Here is a 22,635-nt window from a genome sequence, read left to right on the forward strand (position 1 = left end):
GTACGAGTGCAGTGCCCTGAGGATGTCGAGGTCTTTCAGAGCTGACGGAGGGTCCTGAAGGCTTGGGAGCATCTGCTGGACTGAGCTGCGAATGCCCCTCTGGGAAGGAGCTTTAAAGCTTGCTGGAAGATGCGTTGAAAGGATCTTTATCTTTTGCTCAGAAATGTTTTTTTTGGACTCGAAGTTATTCTGCATCACCTTCAGGAGAAGAACAGAAGCAGGTCAGGGAAAGAAAAGCCCTGGATGTCATCAGGCTGGGAAACTTCTGCTTTGGAGAAGGCCGAGGCCCAAAGTTCCCAACGTCCTTATTCCATCTTGGAGTGTTCTCATTTCTGGACACCTCGAGCCTTAACTTTGCAAGCAGAAGCTCTGCTGTGGCTGCTGCCTGTCCCTCCCTGCTGGGGCTGGCAGGATGGGTGCCCATGGCAGGGGCACCGCAGGGGCTCAGCTCCCCAGCCCAGAGCAGCAGCAGCACCGGGCCCCCCAGCACCATGTCCCCAGCCCAGCAGCCTGGAGCAGGGGGCTCTGGGGCTGCCCCCTGGGGCCTGGTCCAGCGTGGGACCGCTGCAGCACTTCCACTGCTCCCTTCTCCCTCATTTTTCCCCATCCCTCCAGTTTCTGGTAGTTTTGTTTCCGCAGCAGCGGAGGGCGGGCGGGGGGGAGCCGCTGTTACAGAACATCCTGTAACAAGCCTGCGAGCGTGGGGAGCCATAAAAGGCTTAAGTATGGGGCTGGTAATCCAGTGTGTACACACGCACGCACGCACACCCCCAGCTGCAGACACCGAGGAAGATCCCGGCCGCCGCACCAGATGGGGAAAACTCTGGCTCCGCTCGTCCTGCGTCTCCTGGAGGCAGGCGAGTAGGGCCGAGGGATTTCTGCTGCTTTCCTCGCTGCCCTCCCACGCAGCCTCCCCTGCTCCTGCCGGCGTCCTCCTTCCCCTGAGCAAGGGCTGCGGGGAGGAGAGGGATGGATGCATGCGGGAGGAGGCGCTGAGGATCGGGGCTTCCCTGCCTTGGAGTTGAAGAGCGTTTTTAGGAGAGCCCCGCGCTGCACCTGGGCTCAGCACCGCGGTCCCCAGCTGTAAGTAGAGCATCTTGGGGGGAGGGATTCCTGCTGGAGGGCAGCGGGGTGCTGGGGGGCTCGTGGGGCAGAGCAGATTGCACCGAGCGCTAAACCAGGCTTTTCATGTGCAACCAGAAAGGAAGCTTTGAGTTTGTGTTTTCTCCCTAAGAAGTGGTTTTAAGGAGGCTGATTTTTTCCCCCGTTTGTTTGTTTTGTTTTCCCAGTTGGCCCCCGGTGGGATATTTTCTGCCTCTTTCCCAGGCCAGGCCCTGGGAGCCGCGGCAGCTGGCAGAGCTGGGTGCGCAGAGCTGCCCCCGCCGAGGGCTGCCCCCAGCTCTTGGCATTCCCTCTGGAGGGATGCAGCCCAAATTCAGAGTAACGGGAGATGTACAAACAACCAGAGGGACTGCGGGGCTGGGGAAAGGTCTGGTATATTTGACCCATGCAAAGGAGAAGCTCTTCTTGCAGAGCAGCGACAGCGTCGGGGGGCGAGGGGAGGGGACACAGGACGCAGCGGGGAGCCGGACGCGCAGGGGCAGCTGGCAGATTTTATTTTCTCCTGGTGAAATTGTAACTCCCTCTCTCAGGACAAAATGGAGTGCAAACAAATCGTATCTTTTTTCCCACCCAGGAAAAAAGGATGCTCTGCATGCCTTCCCTTTGCTAACAAGTGACAGAAAATGAAACATCTTCTCTCCCTGTCCCATAGCGTGCTAAAGCTTCTGGCATCCCTCTGATTTACAGTCGCTGGGCTGTTAGCTGTGGAATATTTCCTTCCACAACCTCTCTACCTTCCTATTACCGACCTCAGGAAATTGCATTCGGCATGATGAGGCTGAAAATGATCCCGAGGGACTGCTGTTGGGGGAAGGGGTGAAGCTGGGGGGGGGGTCAGGTTGTTCACAGCTCCAGCGGCACGCACGTCTGTCTGCAAGGAGATGCTCAGAAACAGAGGGGATGAAATGAGCTGCTGTGAGTGCTGCTGCTTTTTCTTTGCTGGCCATAAAGGTACCGTTAATTCTCATTCATAATTGCTATGCTTTTGCTCTCTCCTTGAAACTAAGCTAAAGTCTTTTTTTTTTTTTTTTTTTTTTTTTTTTTAACCAGCTGGGTAATTTGCAAAGACAGGGACCCGATGGGTTTGGGGTTGTTACTTTTCTGGGTAGCTGTTACTATGGAAAGGAAACTTGATTCAGCGTGAGGAGAGGTCAGAAATACCAGACTGCGAATTTCATGCATGTTCTGTTTAAAACCTCAGCTGCCAGGGTCTGAGCAAGGAAGGAGTAAAGGCAGCCCCAGAGTCCTTGGCTTGCAGCGGTGTTTTTAGAAGTCTTTTTTTGCTTAAAAGTTGTAGTCATTTGAAAACCCAGACTTGGTAATGCCTGACCTCATGGGCTAGGTCTTTAATAGAACTGTCAAAGCTTATGAAAGGCTGTCTGTGTGTAGTTCTGCGTCACCAAGGAATGGCACCAGGCCGGGTCACACAGCACCTTGCTGCAGGTGACCACAGCAGAGAGCAGGTTACTTCTGTGGGACCACGCAGGAGGGTGAGCGTTTTGGTTGGGAAACTCGGGCTTCTCCCAGGCTGGAGGGACAAAGGTGCCAGAGTCTTCCAAAGGCCCTGGTCCTGCTCAGGGACACAAGTAACCAGTGAGGACTTGATGAGAGCCGTGCCCGCGTGGGTGCTGAGCTCTCTGGACAGTTGTAGGAAGGGGCTTTGGGGGTGCTGGGCCGCTGTGAACCTGATCGTGATCAGGTGGAGGGGTGAAGGAAGGGGAAGGGGGGGTTCAGGGCTCCCGTCTGGGTGCTGAGAGTGGGAAACGTGGCTCTGGAGCTTCCCGGGACATCCGACCCCATGAACGTCATGTTTCCTGTCTTTGCTGGAGCAAGGAGGCATTTTGTACAGCAAAGGCTGTACTGAGCCTGCAGGGACAGGGCCTCCTCCCGCGGTGCTGATGTTTATCTGCCAATGCAGAGGGCGATTACACCGTGACATTTATGTGCTTCTAGAGGAAAAGCAGCTCACTTCAATTACAGTGATTAACAGCTAGGATTACGTGCTGCTCCCACATCTGAAACTTTTCCATGTTGCTTTGTTCGAGTTGCACTGCGTCTTGCTGTCTTCCAGGGTGGGTGGAAACAGCATTGAGGAAATCCCCGCTGCATTTCCCTCCGTTCTCAGCATTTGCTGGTTTTCACCTCTTGACAAAATCCCTGCTCCCATCCAAATAGAAACGTTCCTGCCCTGAGCTGTGCCTTGGGTGCTGTGCCCAGAGCAGCAGCAGGGAAGCAGCTGAATATTGCCAAAGCCTGGATGTGGGGCTGGAAGAGCAGGGAGCAGGGACACGGGGGGACCAGGGCTGGCAGCTGCCCCGTCCCTGTCCCGGCAGCTGGGGAAACTCCGGGGGATCTCCCCCAGCCTCCTCTTCTGTGCCCCCCCTCCTGCCTGCTCCTGGCCTTGCACCGTAACTATTCCTTGGGTCAGGAATGGGTTCCCTGCACTGAATCATCTCCTTCTCGCTGTCTTCATCGCAGCCTGTGCTGTGTCATCTCTCCCTGCTCTTTATTTAATAGAGTGCAGGCAGCCAAGACAGCGCTGAACTGAAGCTGCTGACTCCTGCGTGGTGCTGAGGAGCAGGAGCTGTGATTCCTTCCCGGTGCTCGCGTGCTATTTCCAGCTCATTGTTGCCCCTGTTCCTGCCTCTCCTGTGACGCCAGTCCCCCTTGCATTGAGAATAATCCCCGCAGGGGCTGGGGGGCTGGCAGACAGGCTGGTTTCAGCCGAGCTTTACAGCCCCTTCCTTTTCTCACGCTGGCTGGCACGCTGCAGGACTGCCCAGGGCTTTTCTGGCATGGCAGTTGGGTGAGTACGAGAGCTTTTTCTCAGTAGGGAGCAATTTCTCTGATAGCTTTCCCTGTCTGCATCTTTGTTTTAACCTGCTCGTGGTGACAGCGAGGAGCACGTGGGTGTTTGGCAGGTGGAGGCGGTGCGGGGAGCGGAGATGCTCTGGGAGCACGGCTCCTGCGGGCTGTGGAGGGGCCCTGGATTTGACAGGTCGCCAGGTCCAGCAGCAGAAATTAGGGGTCAGTGCTGATGGCAGCGGAGCTGAGACCCGAGCGTGGCCGTAAAAGGATGCCAAGGATATTTGTGGTGTTCACCTGGATCTCTGGCATCCCCAAAAGGAGGGGAGGAGTGGTGGGGAATGGAGCAGGCACAGCAGAGGGCTGCACCTGGGGCTGTGCAGGGGCTGGAGGTTCTTCAGAGCAGGTTGGGCTGGCATCATGCTGGATCAGTAAATAGTGGGTCCTGTCTGCTTGGCGGCTGCATAAGGTCAGGGGGTCTCTGTCTGTTCCACCCTGGGTGGAGGGTATGTGCCTGCGTGGCATGGGGTGCGCACGATGATGTCTGAGGGTGCCTATCCTCAGCGTGAGCATTAAAAATAGAAGGTTTGGGAGTGGCTCTGGGGCCTTTTTGCACTTCCGTCAATTTGGAGAGCTGTAAATAGGCTGCCTTTTCACCCTGCGCTTACGCAGCGAGTTGCAGTGCAATATTCAGGGGAGCGTATCACCCTGAAGGAAAGCCTGTTGGATGCAGGGTGGGGATTTTAGCCCCAGCTGGGCCTCCCCAGCCAAGGAATTCCAAACCTGGAGCATAAAAGCTTCTGAGTCCTGGGGAGATGAGACAGGGAAGAGAGCACGAGCAGCCACAGGCAGCAGCACCGGGTTCAGCGACAAGATCTGCCCTGTTGGGGCAGCTCATCACTTCAGTGCATTCAGCACAGCCTCTCGTCTCTAAATCACAAATCGTTGGAGGTAATAAATGCCACTAAAGCAGGCCCTGGTGGGGGCTCAGCTCCGTCTGCCATCTCCGCTGATAGGAAAGCAATTACCATTCATTTTGATTCTAATGTAGCCATTTAGGAAAAACACGTTAATGCCTCTGATTTGTTTGGTATAATTAAGTGATAATTCCCTCTGCCCTGGAGGAGAACATGGCTGCAGCGCGCTGGGTGTTTGGTCAGCACATTTTGGCAAGTCCCAGCTCCCACGGCACAGCACCAGTGATGCTTTCTAGTGAAGCGCCAGGAGATGCTGGGCAGCTGGAGACAAAAGGTGCGGGTGTAGTGCTTCGGACTGACCTCAATTTTCTTTTAAGAGCATGAAAGAATAGAAATCCTTATTGCAAGGCAGCTGGATTCAGGCAGGGCTTTGCACTGATGCTGCCAAGTGCGGTGGCTCTCTGGGTACCCTGGTTCCAGCTGTCTGGGACCACAGCTGGGTTGAATTTGCAGGTCTTTGCTCTGCCTGTTCTCACAGGGAACCCAATAGAAATGCTCACCCACCTCCAAGTCTTTGAATCTAACTCCCAGTCTTTGTGTGCTAACATGCTGAAAAAGATTTTTTTAGGCAATGCCTTGCTAAAAAGGACCAGTTAGAAAATTATGCTCGAGATTTGGGTATCCTTAATGACAGCAGAGAGACTGTCTGGCAGCAGCAGTGAGGTTCTGCTTTTGTCAGGCATTTGAGTGACGTGTTTCATCCCAGGACTGCACTTTATAGTTGAAGAAATTGAGGGACAGGGCAGGAGAATGATTTATTGGAGGTCAGAATGCAAATCTGTCACGCTCCTGGAAATAGGAGCTGGCTCTGCTTTTCTAATTTGCTGGACCACGCTGAATTTGTCCACGGCAATGCATGAAAATTCACCTGGAGAGAAAAAATTAATTATTCATGAAAGCCATGGTCCAGAGCTGCTTAAACTGCCAGGGCAAAAAATCCCCGAGCTGATCCAGTTGCGGGCAGCGATGCACATCAGAGGACAAGGCACTGCAGAGATGGAGGACAACAGCTGCTGGTCTCATCTGCTGTTTGCCCCTTTCTCTTTGGCTGCTGGGAAGATGCAAAGCACGGCGTGACTCGCTGCTGCTCTTTATTGTTGCTTTGTGTTCCTTTGTACCGTGGCCCCCGCGGTGCCGGGGATGTGCGCATGTGCCTGCGCCGGGTCCTGCTGCTGGGGGCTCGCATCCCAAGAAGTGTTTGTGTGTTATGAACTGAATTCTTTATGCAACAAATAACGCTCAGCTGGCTAGTGAAATTTATTTGGGAGAATAAGTTCAAATAAACAGGAATCCTTCCATCAGCCCCGCTTAAATTGATTGGGTTTTGTGCCAGCTCAGGCTGGTAAGTGAAGTGATTTTGATGGATCTCCGTCCAGTTGTCTGAGACCTGCTTTGCTGATCCTTTTCCATCACTGTCCTCTAATTCACACTTTCAGGGGAAAATCGGGGAACTAACAAGAACCTGGAAGCTGATGTCACCGTCAGATGCTCCCTGCGGGCCGTGCCCCGAGGCAGAGCAGGCAGTGAGGAGCTTGTGGGGATGCCTGAGATAACCCGAGGGCCACATCCACCTCCCTGCTTGGCTGGTGGGCGCAGCAGGTGTGGATCTGTAGGAGGAAGACGCGGCGTCCCCAGTGTGCTGCACGCACGGGGAGGCAGGGTCCGATCCTTGCAGGGAGCTCTGCCTCGGCGCTGGGTGCTGTAGTCCCCTGAAGCACCCAGATCCCCACCCGGCTCACCCGAAATGGTGGTGAAAGGCGGCTGTAGGTGGCTGTTGCTATGCTACAGGCTCCGGCTGTCGGAGGGGAGCCGTGGCCAGGGCTGGAGGAGGAAGCTGAGCAGCAAGGCGAGGTGCGGGGCGGCCACGACATGGTCCCAAGCCGGGCAGGTTATGGGGCTGGAGGCCCGCTCGTGTCCTCTCGGGTCTAAATGAAGCTGTAGGAAATGGGTCTGGTTGTCTCTTGTGGGAGAAGGGAGTCTGCTCCTAAAAAAAAAAAAGAGGACCGTAACAATTTATTGCTTTGTTTGCGCTTAAATATCTTAGCTGGGAGAGTTCAAGTTGCTTTGCAGCCCATCCATCGTGCCGTGTCAGAATAAATAAGAAATACCCCCGCCCAGAAGATCTGCTGGCTGTCAGCCAGGAGGCAGAGAAGAGGGTCTGGGAGAAAACATCAGCTCCAGGGGCTTCCGGACCCCGGGCTGCAGAAACGGGGGCAACCAGCCCTGCTCCACCTGTCAGCAGGGTTGAGCTCTGTGGGGCCACAGCATCCTTGGGGAAAGTCTCAGGGGTCTGCAAAGGGGACCAAGAGGGAACAGCACTGTCCTAGAGCAGTGCGGGGAGGGGTCTGGGCTGTGAAGTGCTGGGGAAGGATGCTTGGAAGGGGACGGTGTCCTGCACCGCTAAATGCCCGGCCAGGAGCGTGCCTTCGGTGTCAGCAAGCTCCTACCCTGCTTTCCTGTCCCCAGATGTGTGTGCCAGGAGAGGCTGCTGCAGCCTGCGAGGGTAAACACAAACCCTCCTGTGTCTGAAGGGCAATAGCCCACACTGGTTACACAACCAAGGTGGAGATGCTTGGTGCAGGAGATGCTCGGTGCAGGATGCACCCTCTGTCACGCCACGCAAGCGAGCGAGCAGCTGCCTTTGTTCCCTCCTGTTTGTCCTCTCTCTGCCTTCCTGCACTAATTAATCTCATCTGCATCGCTTAACGGCCATTCCAAGGGAGGAGAGGGAGAAAATAAAAGGTGTGTAGCCAGAGCTGGTGCCTCTCCCCGGGGGCTGCTGGCAGGACCCCCGGAGCACAGCACAGCACAGCCTGCGGGTCGGAGCTGGGGGGCCAGCGCTGGTGGTCACCTTTTGCAGCCAGGGGGGGCAGGAGCAGGGTGTCCCAGCGTGTGTGGGCAGACGTAACCAAGGGTCAGGAGGAGAAATCAGGTCAGAGAAGGAGGACGCGAGGAAAAGTTCCTGAGCTGGCAGGAAGGCAGCCGGGGAAGTGAGCAGACGGCTTGCAGCCTCCTTGGCTTGAGCGTCGCTTGGGGGCAGGGGTGCTCAGGAAGCAGGATCACAAACTGACTCCAACCTCCCTTGCCTCCCCCCCCCCCCCCCCCCCCCTTTATTTTGTTTTATTTTTAGGATCGTTCTCTGTGTGAGCTGCTGAGGCAGATCGGGAGCTGCAGGATCAATGGAGACGCACTGAAAGGTACCGCTGGCTGCTGCGCCGTGCCGGGGGGACGGATGGGCTGGTGGCTGCTGGCGCAGATGTGGTGGTTTGCGGAGCTTTGCTCTGCTGCTGGCTGCCTGCAGCTCTGGCAGGGGAAAGACGGTGACCACACTTCATGCTTCTGCACCTCTCCGCTCTGTTTTGCAGCCTAGGCACCTCCCCACGGGCAGGGAACCGATGCTGCCGCCATGGAGGTCGCCAACAGCAGAGATTTCCAGTGGAAAACCCTCGCCCCGCTGCCCAGCCGCAGGGTCTACTCCACCCTGGTGGAGGCTGGCGGGCAGGTGTTTGCCATTGGGGGCTGCGATGACAACGGCGTCCCCATGGACTGCTTCGAGGTCTATTCCCCCGAGGCCGACCAGTGGACGGCGCTGCCCCCCATGCCCACGGCCAGGGCCGGGGTGGCGGTGGCCAACTTGGGCAAGCGGATCATGGTGATAGGGGGGGTCGGCGTGAACCAGACACCACTGAAGATAGTGGAGATGTACAATGTGGATGAGGGCAAGTGGAAGAAGAGGAACTCACTGAGGGAAGCGGCCATGGGCATCTCGGTGACAGCAAAAGGCAAGGAGGGTTTGGTTCCGACTGCGTCCTTCCAGGCTGGGGGGGTGGCTGCTGGGTGAGCGGCTGGGGAGGGTCAGCATCCCTCCTTGCACCAAGCCAAAAAGCTCTCTGGGCAATGCCACAGGGTTGTGATGTTCCCCAAAACCTTTTCTGCGCTTGTAGAGGTTGAGACCCATGTGTTCCATCCCGCCTGCTAAAGACAGCAGGCTGTTCTTGGTGCCAAAGGCAGTGCTCTGCTCTGCCCCAGAGCCACAAGTGCTGGTGTCTGGCTGTATTTCTGGCAGGTAGCTGGCCGGATTTCTGGCAGGTCCAAGCTCCAGGGTCTGGAGCTGAACTCCTCCAGGGCTTTGCAGCCAGTTCAGGTCTAGTTCCGCCCAAGTCCCAGACTGGGGGGGAGCTAAGCGGGTGCACAGAGCTGGGACAGCCCCTGGCTGAGCCATGGAGCTGGAGAGGTGCAGGTCTCTGAGCCGTAGACCAGCTTTGACCTGAGGACACATCTCTGGCCCAAGCCCAGAACCAGGCAGAGGGGTCAGCTTTGTAGCTGTGGGCTCAGATCAGTACACGAGAAAGGGAAGCACCTGGGCTCATGGGGGGCTCCTGCCCAGCTCCCCTCCATGAGCTTAAACACGGCCTTAAACACGCCCTGCTAAATGCCTGCAGGGCTCTGCCTTTATCAGCCCATCTCATTTTTTTTAATTTATAAGCAGAGATGTGGAGCATTGATTTCCTTTAGCGCCTTGTGCTGTGCTTTGAGGCCAGGCAGTTTCCCGGCGCTCCTGGGTGACCAGCCCCATCTCCGGGCAGGTTCTTTGCAAGCTGCTCCTTCTTTTTGCTTAAGCGGCTTTAAAAGCTGCCATCAAGGAATGTTTAAAAATAATATTTACCATCTTGGGGATGGTTTTCTCTCTGAGCTTGCCTATTGACCGATGTGGAGGGGCCAATTCAGTGTGTGGGGCCGGGAGCAGAAATAGCTCCCCAAATACTTCAGCCATGCAGCCGGGTCTCTGCTTTTCCAGCTGCTTTGCTGTAGGGCTGCTGTCGCTGATCTCCTGAACTTTGTCCGTGTGGTGCTGTGCTTGCTGAAGGAGATAATGTGGGTGCCGTGGCCAGTAGGGTTTTGTTTTGGGGAGCCAGCTTTGCTGCTAGCCAGAGGTGGACGTGGCCGACTCGGAGAGGGGCTGGCAGCTTCAGTGCCATGTTTGGGCTCCAGCCCTTCCAGTCTGGGTCGCATCCTGACCCAGAGCTCGTGGGGCGAAGACAGCAGCACAGAGGAGCTGGGTTTGCTGCACTGCTGTAAACACCCCCACTCTGGGTGTGTGGGGCAAAGGAAGAAAGGGAGAAATGATCTGTTACCAAAGGGAGGGAAGGGGACACAGGCTTACATCTTCCTTCTGCTCAAAGGCTCGGGAGCAAAGAGCCCTGCGGCTCCCACCCTCTCTGCACCCCTGAGCACTGGCACAGCACCCAGGGGTGCCAGCGCTGTCCTCGGCTCAGTGTCCCTGTCCCCTCCAAGGGACCATGCTGGGAGCAGGGCTCTGGGTGCTGAGGGAGGGGATGAGGAGTCCCGTGAGTAAGTCCCAGTGGGGATGGGGGCATTGCATGATGGCATGTACATTCTTGCACGGGGGTGATTCAGCCAACGTATTTTTGTGGGTTTTTTTGCTTCTTGGCCCTGTCCAGACTACAGAGTCTATGCGGCCGGAGGGATGGGGTGTGACCTGCGGCCGCACAACTACCTGCAGCACTACGACATGCTCAAGGACATCTGGGTGTCGCTGGCGGCCATGCCCACACCCAGGTACGCGGCCACCTCCTTCCTGCGAGGCACCAAGATCTACGTGCTGGGTAAGCAGCTGGCCTGCAGCCTTCTCCGGGTTTTGTGTGGGGCTGGCGTGGGCTTGGGGTTTGCGTCCACACCTCCACAGCAAGCACCAGAGAGAGCCCATGTGCCCTTGACTGCCCCAGGAGCTCAGAGATCCCGCGGCAGCTCGGTGCCAGGTCAATGCCTCCTTTGTTTCCCTGCTCGGTTTGCAGTCCCGGGACTGAGCTACTGAGTGAAACCACTTCTGTCCACGTTACATCACCCAAATACTGCTCGCCTTCCAAAGAGTCAGCCTTTGACAGGAAGGTCCCGCTGTCGCTGGGCAATGCCGGACCGAGCCCGTTACAGGGAGCAATTTTCCTTAGCCTTACAGAAAGGGGAACCAAGGCAGGGAAGTGTTGCCGTTAGCTCACAGCCAACACACAAAGCTGGGATCAACCCAGGAGCCCCGATGGCTCAAACCACCAGATAGCACCGTCTGTCTTTAGGGTGCTACCAGAAACAGGCTCTTTTGATCTATTTTGCAGTTTGTTTGCTGCTAGCAAACAGTTTGGGGACCCAGCAGCGAGCACAGGCTCTGCTTTCAGAGGCACGGGGAGCATCCGAGCGGAGAACAGCTGCTCTCCTTTGCCTCTGATTGCTGGGAGAATAAAGCAGGTCCTTGGCGGCCGCGGTAGCAGCTGCCTTGGCTCTCCTGCTCCGTCGGGAGCAGGGCCGGGGCTCGCTGGCTGGCACCGGCGCTGAACTCATCTGAATTGCAAAGGCTCCCCGAGCGCCGAGCCCTTCTCTGCTGTGCGTTTGTCTTGATTAAACGGGTGCATACTAAACACCTTCCTGCGCTCCCTACCCACGGCTGCCGGCACGGAGGGAAGCGGAGGGTGTGATGTGCGGAGAAATGAAGTGCTTTAATTTTATCAAACTGCAGCGCAAAGAGAGGGAGCGCGAGGGGGACAAGGTGCCGGACTCAGCAGCCCTCGTTCCAGGTGACTTAGGATGTGAGGATGGCATCGGCTGGCAGCTCGCTTGCTCTCAGACTGCCCCAGGAACATCCCCAGGGTCCTGCTGGTGCCGTTGGCCAAGCCAACCGTCCCTTCCTTTCTTCCCATTCCCATTCCTTTCATCCCTTTTCTTCCCATCCCCTCACGCAGGCGGGAGGCAGTCCAAGTACGCCATCAACGCCTTCGAGGTGTTCGACACCGAGACCCGATCGTGGACCAAGTTTCCCAACATCCCCAACAAAAGGGCCTTCTCCAGCTTCGTGCCCACGGAGGACAAACTCTTCAGCCTCGGGGGCCTGCGGCAGGGCCGGCTCTACCGGCAGCCCAAGTTCATGAGGACCGTGGACGTGTTTGACATCGAGCAAGGTGGGGCTGTCCCGGCTCCGTCCCGGGCGGGTGGCAGGCGGGGATGCACCCAGGGGCTCTGCAGGGGTGGGGGTTTGGGGCTGGGAGGCTCTGCCGAAACTCTCAGCTGCTGAGTTTTGAGGGCACTGAACCCGGAGCCCAGCCTGCAGCGAGGTCTGCAGTCCGGGGTAACAACAGAAGGAAAAAAGGGAAAAAACATGGGCCAGAGGGGTTCAGCAGCTGCTGGGTTCGGCAGCTCCCTCCTTGACAAGGTGGTGGGGAAGCTGACCACCGTGTCATGGGTTTTTGTTACCCTGAGGTGCAAATGCACGTCCACAGGGAGGTGTGAGGCCTGGGAGGCAGGGGGTTCCCTAGGAGGTGCGCTGCTGCCATTCCCGTCTGTCCTGTCCCTGCCAGGCGGCTGGATGAAGATGGAGCGCTCCTTCTACCTGAAGAAAAGGCGAGCAGACTTCGTGGCTGGCTACCTGAAAGGCAGAGTCGTCGTGGCTGGGGGGCTAGGTGAGGCGCTGGGGACAGCGGTGACACTTGGGGGTCGGGGGGTGTTGTTACAGAGCGGGGAGCAGGGGAAAAGGACCCCAGAAGGGGATGGGCTTCAGGGTACAGACGAGGGATGCTGGCCAGTGCTTCCCACCTCGCTTTATGTCCCCAGGGAACCAGCCGACCGTCCTGGAGTCGGCGGAGGCCTTCCACCCCGAGAAGAACAAGTGGGAGAGCCTGCCCCCGATGCCCACCCCGCGCTGCGCCTGCTCCAGCATCGTGGTCAGGAACTGCCTGCTGGCGGTCGGCGGGGTGAGCCAGGGGCTGAGCAGCGCGGTGGAAGCCCTCTGCGTCTCCGATTCCTAACAGACCCCAGCCCCGGGGGGGGGACCCCGCTCCCAGCTGGTGCTGGGCTGGCTCCTGGTGGTGCTGAGCTGTGCGAGCATTGCTCGAGCCGCCCTGGGAGCCTGGCTCTGCCTGCTGGAGGCTGACACCAGCCTTGCTCCGAAGCTGCTGCTCCCATCCCTCCTGCGTGCTGCTGTTCGGGCCCTGCAGAGGGAAGGAGATTTTGGCTGGGGTCCCCCCTGGTCATCTGCAGAGCCCTGTGGGGAAACCCCGGTGAAGGGACTGCTTGCAGCGCTGGTGTGCGCCGTGTCTCCTGCCAGCAGGAAGGGCTCTGGGCAAGCATCTCGCCACTGCCACCCTGACCCACCACAAAGGCGACGTGTTTGGGGGTTAGGAGAACCCAGCCAGGTCCGCGGCGGTTCAGGGAGAAGGGACGTGATGCCCTCGGAGCACCCTGGGGTCTACGCGTGCTTCCCTGCACAGATCCCCTTGGCTTGCAGCAAAGGAAACCTTGGACCTGCAGCCAGGCTGAGGGGATTCTTCTTTTGCCTTCGTAGCAAGGCTTTCCCCGCACACCCGTAGCATTTCACTGTCACTTTGCCAGGAGCCGGAGCACGGGGCTGCCAGTGCTCCTGGGAGGGCGAAATGCCCGAAGGACTGCTTTGGCAAGAGGCTAGCCCTTACTTTTGGCACAGGAATAGCACAAACATGCCTTCGCAGGGGTTTATGTAGAGGTGGCCCCAACCTGCTCTGTTCCAGCCTGGTTTTTAGTTCCTCCAGTGATTTGGGATCTGCTGTTCACTCCTGAGAAAAAGGAGCAGAACTGAGCCCTGCTGCTGGAGCTGGAGCTCTCTCCTGCCCCCGGGGCCGGGCAGTGGCTTTGGTGACAGCCTTGTTCCAGCAGCAAGGACAAAAGACCCCAGCCACCACGGCCAGAAGACCCCAGGCACCGCTCCCTCTTTGGGTTCGTCCTTCCCGGGCAGTTTGAGGGAGGGCTCGAACCGCCAGGTTACACTTTGAGCTTGTAGCAGCTGCCTCATTAAAAGCTGTCTCCAGAAAATCTCTTGGATGAGCCCAGGATGTGCTAAGGGCTGGGCCAGGACCATCTGCTGTGATTAGGTGACGAGGTGGGACCAGGGCTAAAAAGGGGGAGATGGGGCCAGCTGTGGCCGAGGTCAGCAACTTGTCCCTGCTTGGGCATCCCTTGATATTTCCAGGGGTGTGTCCCTGCTTGGGCATCCCTTGCCATTTTCAGCATACCCCATCCCTCTCTGGGGACAGTTCCCAACCTGAGAGCACCATGGGGGTCCTGGGGGTGACCCTGCCCAGCACAGAGCAGGCAGCGCAGAGCACGGGGGACACCGTGCGGCTGCCACCGCTGTGGCACTGGGGCTGCCTCCCAGCCCTGAGCCCTCTGGGGACAGGGGCAGGGGTCAGGGCCGTCTGTGCCCCCGGTGTCCCCCAGCTGCTGTCCCCCTGGGCCCTGCCATGGGCGCTGGGGCCTCCGGGCTCCGCTGGGAAGCAGCAAGGTGAGGGCTGTGTTTGAAGCGTGGTGCTGTCAGCTCCAAGCCCTCTCCCTCTCTGATCTCCAAGCACCGCGGCACAGAGACGAAAGGGGAACAGCACCGACTCCGGAGCGAACAACCTGCTCGCTAATTATTTACATCCCACCTGCTTGTCTCTGGCTACGTACAATCAGCATAGCGGCGTCTGCCCCCGTCCCTGTCGTGTTCCCATCCGTGGTGCTGCCACCTCGTTCCCGTCGGCACCGGGTGCTGGGAGGCTGCAAACACAAACACCAGCGAGGGAGCTGTGCCCCGACGTGCGGCTCCGTCTGGGCTGGGAAGGAGCCCAGAGCACCCCCGTGAGTGCATCCCTGGGGTGCTGCCTCCTGACCCCACGAAACATCCCTAAAACTGTGAAAATTGGAGGAGAGGGGGCTTGGAGGAAGGGAGGGAGCCTTGCACCTTTCTGGAACAACCCCCCCGTCTCCCGGCACAGCACATCTCCATTTCAGCCGCCTCTGCACGGCCGAGAGAGTCTCTAGCTGGTAACGAAGTGTTTTCCTTTGTCCTCAGGGAACCTTTTCCCACACACCGCACAGCCTGGTGCTGCCCTGCTCCGGCACCAGCCCTGGTTAGCGCGGCGAGGCCGCGCTGGCTGGGGCTCGGGTCCGGTGCCTTTGTGAGGCTGGAGCGAGGGGAGGAGGAATCCACTGCCTTTGTCTGTCTGCAGCACAGCTGGGGGCTGATCCTTCGCTTTCTCCCCCCCCCCCCCAGAAAGGCTGCGGAGCGAGGCAGACAAAGCAGCGTCGTGGGAATAAACCCGCTGCAGGACTTAATGAAGAGATGTCAGGGGCTGGGGACGAGGCGGGGGGGAGCCGGTCAGTCATCAGAGCCGGAGATGTGCCGAGCATTCAGAGCGGGAGGGAAGAAGAAGCTCTCTGAGCTGCAGCATAGCAAGGAGCTGGTGCAGGGCACCCTCCTTTGTTGTGAAGCCCAAGCTCTTGTTCCCAAACTGATCCCAAGCACATCCCCAGAGCCGGGCTGTCCCTGGCTGGCAGCAGGTCGCCCTGCAGGGCTCTGCTCCCGCGTGGGTGCGCTTTTCACCATGGGCTGTGCCCGGGCAGGGAGCTGCCGAGACTTCAGACACTTCCCACACGTCTCCGCTGTGCCAAGCTCCAGCTAACGCCCACTCGGGGACCTCTGCAGCTGGTGACTTGATTTTTTTTTCCCTTGTGATAGCACCGCTCGCTGTCTACCAGCACACCATAAACGGCTTTGAGAGCACGGAGAGGCACCAACAGCAGGAAGGTGAGACGAGAGGGATCCATAATTAGTGGCAAGAGCTAGGGTGAGAGGTTGGGGTGACCTGTCCCCGTGCTGGGCTCTGCTTGTGGGGCAGCATCACCTCGGTGCGGACCCGCTGATTCAGTTTTTGGTGCCTGAGGTCCAGCCTTGTCCCGCAGCATGGCCACAGGGTCCTCAGGCTCTGACTGTGCTTGACCCCACTGATGGAGCCACCTGGGGTGTCAAACTCATCTTTAATTATTTGAAGACAAGCTGTACAAGCCTCCACCCCAGACATTATGCATGCTGTGTGAGTGACCCCAAGCAAAAGTGACCTGATTGCACAGATGGAGATAAGTATCCTGCCCTTCCGCAGCGCTTGCATTGCACCCCAAAAGTGGCCCTGTCAACCCCAATCCTGCCCCCAGCCACTCCTGGGATCCCCTGCCGCTGCTGGCCTTCTCTGGGGCTCATCCTCAGGGCTGTGGGGACGGTGGGACCCAGCTTTGTGCAAGGCAGGCTCTGAGGCTGCTGAGCAGTCAGCAGCGAGCTGTTAGGCAGCACGGGGTTATTTAAAGCCACCGTGGGACTCCAGCAACAGCCACCTTCGTGCCAGCCTCCTCCGAGAACAAGCATCCCTTCCCTGGCTCCTCTTGGCTGTGGGAAATCCCAGGCCCCTTCCCGTGGGTTGAGATTCCCTCTGGGAGCAGGGGAAATCCTCCAAGCTTTCCTTTTTCCAGCATTAGCGCTGCAGCTCGACGGCAGCATTTGCTGCTTCCAGCCTGCTGGCAGACACGAGTGGGAGGATTACGTCTCTCCCCTGATGGTTTTCACAACGGCACCGTGAGTCCTGCAGCTCCTGCTGCTGTGGGAAAGGGGAGGCTGCAGGAGATAACCTGCTTTTGTTTGAAAGCAGAGCCGGGCCTGCCCGCCAGGTGACGGAGAGGTGACCGTGCGCCAAGGCTGGGGAGCAGGGAGGGGAATCAGCGGCACCCGACGTTTGTGGGGTTGGCTTGGCTGGGAGCCAGCATTATGCGTGTTCGGGCTGAGCACTGCTGGATGCTTTCCCTTCCTCCTCTGAGTGCTGTCTGAACGGCAGATGGCATCCATGGGCCGAGCCCCGGCGCTGCCAGCACCTTCCAGCCAGCAGCGGGGACCCTGCGCTGCTGGGGTGGCTCCCGCAGCCCCCTGGGGCTGTGCAGGGACCCCTGGTAACGGCACCCAGCAAATCTGAAGGATCTGGCAAGCGAGACGATGTGAAAAGGATGATATGTGTCTCCCGCAGTGCTTCAGCTCCCATGAACAGGCCCTGCCTCTGAGCCCAAGCACCTTGTGGTAGCTGGGACAAGGCTGAATTCTGCTCCCCGGTCCTCCAAGCAGGCAGTCTGTAATGCTGCTGCTCTGTGCCAATGGCTACGTGGCTGAATCCTGCTCTTGCTCACACTGCTGCAGCTCCCTGAGCTCTGCAGTGAACCTCTCCAGCTTGGATGGCTGCAGAGTTTCTCCCCCCAGACGCCTGTTACATCTTCTCAGCGGGTGATGCTGGCACTTCCGTCTCTGACACCAATACCCGATGGATCTCATTGTGCCTGGAGGGCCAAGGCAAAGCCTCAGCCAGGGGGTCAAGCCCAGCGATCAGAACCGGGGCCTTGAATTGCAATTACCAGCTGCCCCGGGGTCAATTTTGGTGGCTGCTGGAGGTGAGACGAGCCCCTCTGTCCTCCCAGGCAGCTCAGCAGCGGTGTCCCACGGGGCGCAGGGCACTGCGGGTTGGGTTTGTCCTGCATGACACCAGCACTGCACATACCCGCTGATCACCTCCAGCAGGTGCTGCTGCCGGGCTGCAGGTGTGACCAGCACAGATCTCGGGGAAGCAGCTGCCTGAGCTCACCCGTTGCACCCGCTTGGTGAGCAGCAGACACACAGCAGGTCAGAGCGCACCGGCCTCGGGTGCTCGTTCCTCCGTGCTTCATTCCAGGGGAGCATCCACGGCTGCTCCTGCTCGTAAAGCAGAGGGTTTGTGGCCTCAGCTGGCTGGTGCTGCCCTGGTATGTCGTGCAGGGCTTCCCAAGGCCAACTGAAAGCAAACTGCAGTTAGTGTTCGTTGTTCAGGGACAGGGAATTCAATGAAATGTCTGCCTCATCTCGTATTGTGAGGGTTGCTGATGTCTGTCTGACGCTGAGAAACAATTTAGATGCCAGTTCAGTAGCAGGCACGCTTAGACTTCAGCGCAGAAGCCCTGTTGATGACAAAACATGTTGGCTGAGATTGGCCTTTAAATTGGTGCAACTGTTGTGAATGGCAGTGCAAAAGGAATCGTTTAGAAATAGTGCAAACAAATATAAAATAACTGGGTTACGACCCAGCTTCCTTTCCAGAATTTGTAGTAAATTTGACTTGCCTTGGAGAAATGTTGTCAGCAGTCTTGAAAATGGATTGGCAATTGTCTGCAGTATCTTTTTTTAAATATCTGTGTTACCCCTAACAGTGACTTGCATTGAAATGGGCTTACGCATCCGTACGCTGAGTGCTTTTAACCACGCGTTGTAGCACCATTTATTACTGTTCAGTAGCAGGTCTGTCAAACAGCTCCTCCTGCTTCTGGGGAGCTGCAAAATGCTCCGCTTCAGCCCTCCTGACCTGCCCAGCCACCAGGCAGCACAGCACCGTGCCCACCAGGCAGCACAGCAGCATGCCCAGCAGTCGCAGTGGGCACGGTGCCGTGCGCGCCCTTATCTGCAAGCCAGCCGAGCCCTTGTAGTTTTCCAGCTCCTAACCGGGCTCAGCAAATCATGTAGCCGGCTGCTGTCGTGTCCTCGTTTGAACTCTGGATACTCGAAGTTGTGCTCGCTGGAAGCCAGGCTTTTCAGTACCGGCTCTGAGGGCTGTTCCAGCACGGCAGCAGAGCAGTCGGGTCGCTGATTGCTGCCCCGCTTTCCTGCCAACGAGCATCGAGCATCGCTGCTCATTGTCCCCAAGCAGCCTTTGTCTGTATAAACAGGAAATTTCTTTAAAGCAACCTCTAATATATCTGGTCGCAGAGCAGAAGTAGCTCCTGTACCTTGTCACAGTCCCGTAACAGACATAGCAGTGCCCCACTCTGCCCAGCTGGCTCCGGTGGTCAGCGGGAGCTGCTCCTTGGGGTGACTGCTCCCCTTGCTCCCCTTCCCGAAAGGGGACCCAGTATGAGGGTCTGTGTGAATGCTGCCATACAGCTGTGAATTTCTTTTCATTTGGAAAGGAACAGAGCTCCTCCGTGCTGCTGGAGCTGCAGCAGCACTGGGAGGCACCGGGGCCATCTGTCATTGTCACCGTGGTGCCCTGCGCTGCCCTGGCCCCGTCGCCTTCCCAGCCCTGCTGAGACGGCTGCAGGCAGACAAAGCCTCCCCGTCGGCATCCGCCCGCGCTGGAAAGGATATTGAGTCACTACCATGAAATACAAATGCTTCCTGCACTGAAAATTCAGGCTCCAGCTTTTAGGGAGAGTTTGCTTTTTTTGTTTTTGTAAATGCCCTGGGGTTTCTGCAGCTCCCCGAGCTGCCCAGGCTCAAGCGATCCCTGCCGCAGCCTTTCAGGGCTGTTTTTGGGTATGCAGCACAGCCTGGCCCTGTAAAATCTGCGCAGTATTATAGAAGAACCTGTGATAAAAATAATTATTTTGTGGATTGTATTTTCTCTCCTTGCTGTGGGTAGCTTGCACTTGCTGGTGTGTGCACCAAACTCCCAGTAACTGCGTTAGAGCGAGCTGTTCGCATATATGCAGGAGGAGAGCAAAACCTGGGGAATTGCTCCAAAGTGGCAAACACAGGAGAACATTGTGTTTGGGCTGCTGCTCAGCCCTCGTCCCTGCTTGTCTGGGGTTTCCAGAAGTGGAGGTTCAGCAGCAGGACTCAGATGTATTGCAGTGGTTGGGGTACAGGGGCTGCATTGAACAGGGCTTGCCATTTTGGCTTTTATTCACGAGCTTTTAGATTAGAGCTTAATTCAGAGCACTGTAAATATCTCATCTGTAGCAATTTCTAGGGTAAATACCACATAACAACAAAAACCATGTCACCACCTGAAAATGTGGTTAAAAAACCAAGATAAGTTCGTATTTTGAAGCGGCTGGTTCCTGGCCTCTGTAATTCCCATGATGAAACCAGCGGGTCACTGACTTTGGGCCACTCGTTCTGCAAAGGAGACCAGGCAATGAGACATTGTGGCCATCCATGGCCTGCTTTGGTGGGAGCAAGCAGGAAAACAAACCCAGGCACCTCTGCAACCCTGGCGTGACTGCACCAGCTCGCTGCCCCAAACCAGCTCACCCCTGTGCACAGCTTTGCCTTGCTCGTTGTCTCTTCTCGGCGTGCCTCACCAGGCAAACCACTACACGCAGAGCTGCCCAGTGATGCAGTTTTCTCTGCCCTGTCCAGCTGGATGAGACACTAGCTGTGCTTTCTGCAGTCATGCTCCATCTGACTGCAGCACGTGTGCTTATCTCGGTGGCTGCACGCAGCAGGGAGCTCGCGGCCGCTCGCTGCCCCCTGCCCGTGCTGGAGGTGATAAGGAGGGGTGGCAGGACCCGGCTGCCCGAGCAGCGAGAGCCTTATCGGGCTGATGGAGCTGGGCAAAGTGACCCTAAAGAGTGGCCAGCCGGAGCACAAAGCCTTCCCACCGAGGGGTTATCAAGAGGGATCACTGGGAAAAATGAGCTGAGCTTGACACCGAGTGGAGGGCTGAAGGGTGTCTGTAGGCTGCCTTAATCCCAGGCAGCTGCAGAAGATGTGGGTTGCAGAGGTGGCCTGTGCTGTAATCATTACATTTGATAGGTCATAAATTACTTTTCCAAAGGCTCCCATTGCTGTTTAATGTGTTTCCCTTCTTCTGCTGATGGATGGGGCACCCAGTGGGGAAGATCAGAGCAAAAACCGCTTCCTCTGTGTTTTCAGGGGCAGAATGGGTTTCACACCTGCCTGAGCACTACCCAGCAGAGGGTGAGGAATGCTGCCAGCCTGGAAGACCGCTAAGCAGAGGTGATCATTTGCCTCTTTGTCGTCTTTGGCATTTTAATGCCTGGCAGGACCCTTCCTTTCCCTTTTGGTGGGCTTGCTGCCATAAGCGTGTCTTCTGGGGCACGTTTATTCCCTTAGCAGCTCACAGAGGTGAGCAGAGGCTGTGCACACCAAGCCCAATGGCAGAGACACAGGTTTGGACCACGACACGGATGCTTTTAGTATAGAGGTAACACTGTCGCATTTATTTAAAATTAAAAAATAATAATAACAATACGAAAATAGGAGGCTGGAGGTGAATAAAGCTTCCGTCCTTACAAAGCATCGGGCTGATCAGACTAGCTTTGAGGAGGTTTCCCTGACACAGAGCCAAATCCCCTGTTGACTTTCACGTTGGTGTTAGCAGACACTTGGTTACAAAGGGCTGCTGCTGTAGAAACCACCTTTAGGATAGCTGCAGCTGGGGGCAGGGGGTTTTCTGTGGGTTTCCCCGCTGCTGAGGAAGCAGCACTACTGCTACCACTAACTGCTGCAATACAGGATCCTTATCAGTGGATTCCAGCAGACTTAGATCTGTGTCCCTTGACATTTCCATTAAAAAAGGCTTCCTGAGGTAGTCTGGAACAAAAGCATACCTAAGCTTATGTGTCAGTGACTGCACAGAAAATCGCAGAGAAGAATTCCTCTGGTAGAAACAGAAAGAGAAGCAAGCCCGACACTTCATTTCCTTTCATCACAGGGAAAAGCCTCTGGAAGGCATCCTTATAAATCAAGAAGAGCAATAAACATGTGCTTAAAGCTAAATGCGTGCTCGAGTGCTTCTTGGGCCGGTGGGCTCAACCCCGAGCGATCCCGCAGCCGCCGGGGGATCGCTCCGTAGGCAGAGGTGTGGGCTGGCTGTGTCCGGGAGCCACGGCAGCTTTCATCTCAGCCAAGGGACATCGCCTGCCTTGCTGCAATCAGGAGGCCTGCTCCTTCCCCTTCCACTCTTCTGCAATCTCCAGGCTGTGCCTGAACAGGATCCTATCTGTTTACTTTGACATTGAAATTACTGCAGTTTAGTTAATCTCTTCTACACCTTGTTTATCTTCCCTATGGGCCCTGCTCACTACCTTCAGATTGAAAAGCAGCTCCTGTTACCACACAGTAAATAATTCAGTAGTGCAACCCTGCTGCAGTATCTCAGGACATCCCCCCAGCCCCCGTGTCGTGCGAGATAACTGATGGTAAAGCAGGAAGCCAGGTTTGCCCACGGGTTGCTGTGTGGGGCAGGTTCGTGGTGGAGAGAATGCAGGACCAGCACGAATCTGCAAAATGTTGGTTATCCCCAAAGTCTTCTGCAGAACAGAGGTTCCACACAGCCACAAGATACAAGATACCTCCGTGTCCTAACTCTGCCTCGATGGTATCTAACCTGGAGCCCGCTGAGTGTCGAGGCTGATCCCTGGCGGGGATGAGCAGGAGCCCAGTGCACGGCTGTGTCCCACAACCTGGGCTCCAGCCGTGCCGCAGGACGGATGTGCTCAGCAGGACATTTGTAACCTCAGCCCTCTGATACCCAGACTGCGAGAGCAGCCGGGGGCACAGGACCTCTGCCTGGGTCTCATCCTGACGTAGACGTGGCACGGCCGCTAAGTCTGTGCTCGGAGGCCCACAGCCTGCAGCAGGGGGCCGGGGCTGGGTGTGCTCATCCCCTCGCTGCACGCTCGAGCCCCTGCTCTGCCTCACCCCGTCTGCCCTGAGCCGCTGGAAGCGGTGGGAAAATCCAGGTCGGAGTGCGGGGATGAGTAATGCTGCAGTTATCTGCCTCTTTGATCAATACGGTGTGTCCTCACACATGCCAGAGCTGGGCAAGAGCTTTTGTTTTGGCTGCTTTGGGAAATAATTGCATTCTTTTAATATCTCCAAACAAAGATTTACCACAGGGGCGAGAAGACCACACGGGAAGGTGCTGCGGAGTTAACCAGAAACGTCTGTGAAATGGGTTTGTGTGGGAGCACCGGGGCAGCAGGCGGCCGTGTCCCCCATTTTTTTTATTTTTATTTATTTTTATTTTTATTTTTGGAGAGAGTCCTGGGTGCACTGGGGCTCCTTGCAGCAAACCTGTGTGCATGTGTCTGTCCGTCCGTCCGTCCATCCCCGTGTCCCCACACCCCC

At 57.0% G+C, this 22,635-nt stretch overlaps 1 protein-coding gene across 1 annotated transcript; it reads left to right on the forward strand.

Annotated features, from left to right (window-relative positions):
- The first annotated feature begins 892 nt into the window (after positions 1-892).
- Positions 893-13,639, forward strand: KLHDC8A (kelch domain containing 8A). Its single transcript, XM_035561465.2, has 7 exons — positions 893-1,083; positions 8,035-8,101; positions 8,270-8,686; positions 10,367-10,531; positions 11,657-11,872; positions 12,269-12,370; positions 12,522-13,639. Exons 3-7 carry the CDS (start codon positions 8,311-8,313, stop codon positions 12,713-12,715), a joined length of 1,053 nt encoding a protein of 350 aa, XP_035417358.1. The 5' UTR covers positions 893-1,083; positions 8,035-8,101; positions 8,270-8,310; the 3' UTR covers positions 12,716-13,639.
- The last annotated feature ends 8,996 nt before the right edge of the window (positions 13,640-22,635 follow it).

Source organism: Cygnus atratus, chromosome 24, assembly GCF_013377495.2.
Source record: "Cygnus atratus isolate AKBS03 ecotype Queensland, Australia chromosome 24, CAtr_DNAZoo_HiC_assembly, whole genome shotgun sequence".
NCBI lineage: Eukaryota > Metazoa > Chordata > Aves > Anseriformes > Anatidae > Cygnus > Cygnus atratus.

Excerpts from the sequence above, each read along its gene's own strand:
- KLHDC8A (XM_035561465.2), top strand. The coding sequence starts at position 8,311 with ATGGAGGTCGCCAACAGCAGAGATTTCCAGTGGAAAACCCTCGCCCCG. Across the intron at positions 10,532-11,656 it reads CACCAAGATCTACGTGCTGG|GCGGGAGGCAGTCCAAGTAC; the intron begins GTAAGCAGCTGG and ends CCCCTCACGCAG. Across the intron at positions 11,873-12,268 it reads CGTGTTTGACATCGAGCAAG|GCGGCTGGATGAAGATGGAG; the intron begins GTGGGGCTGTCC and ends TGTCCCTGCCAG.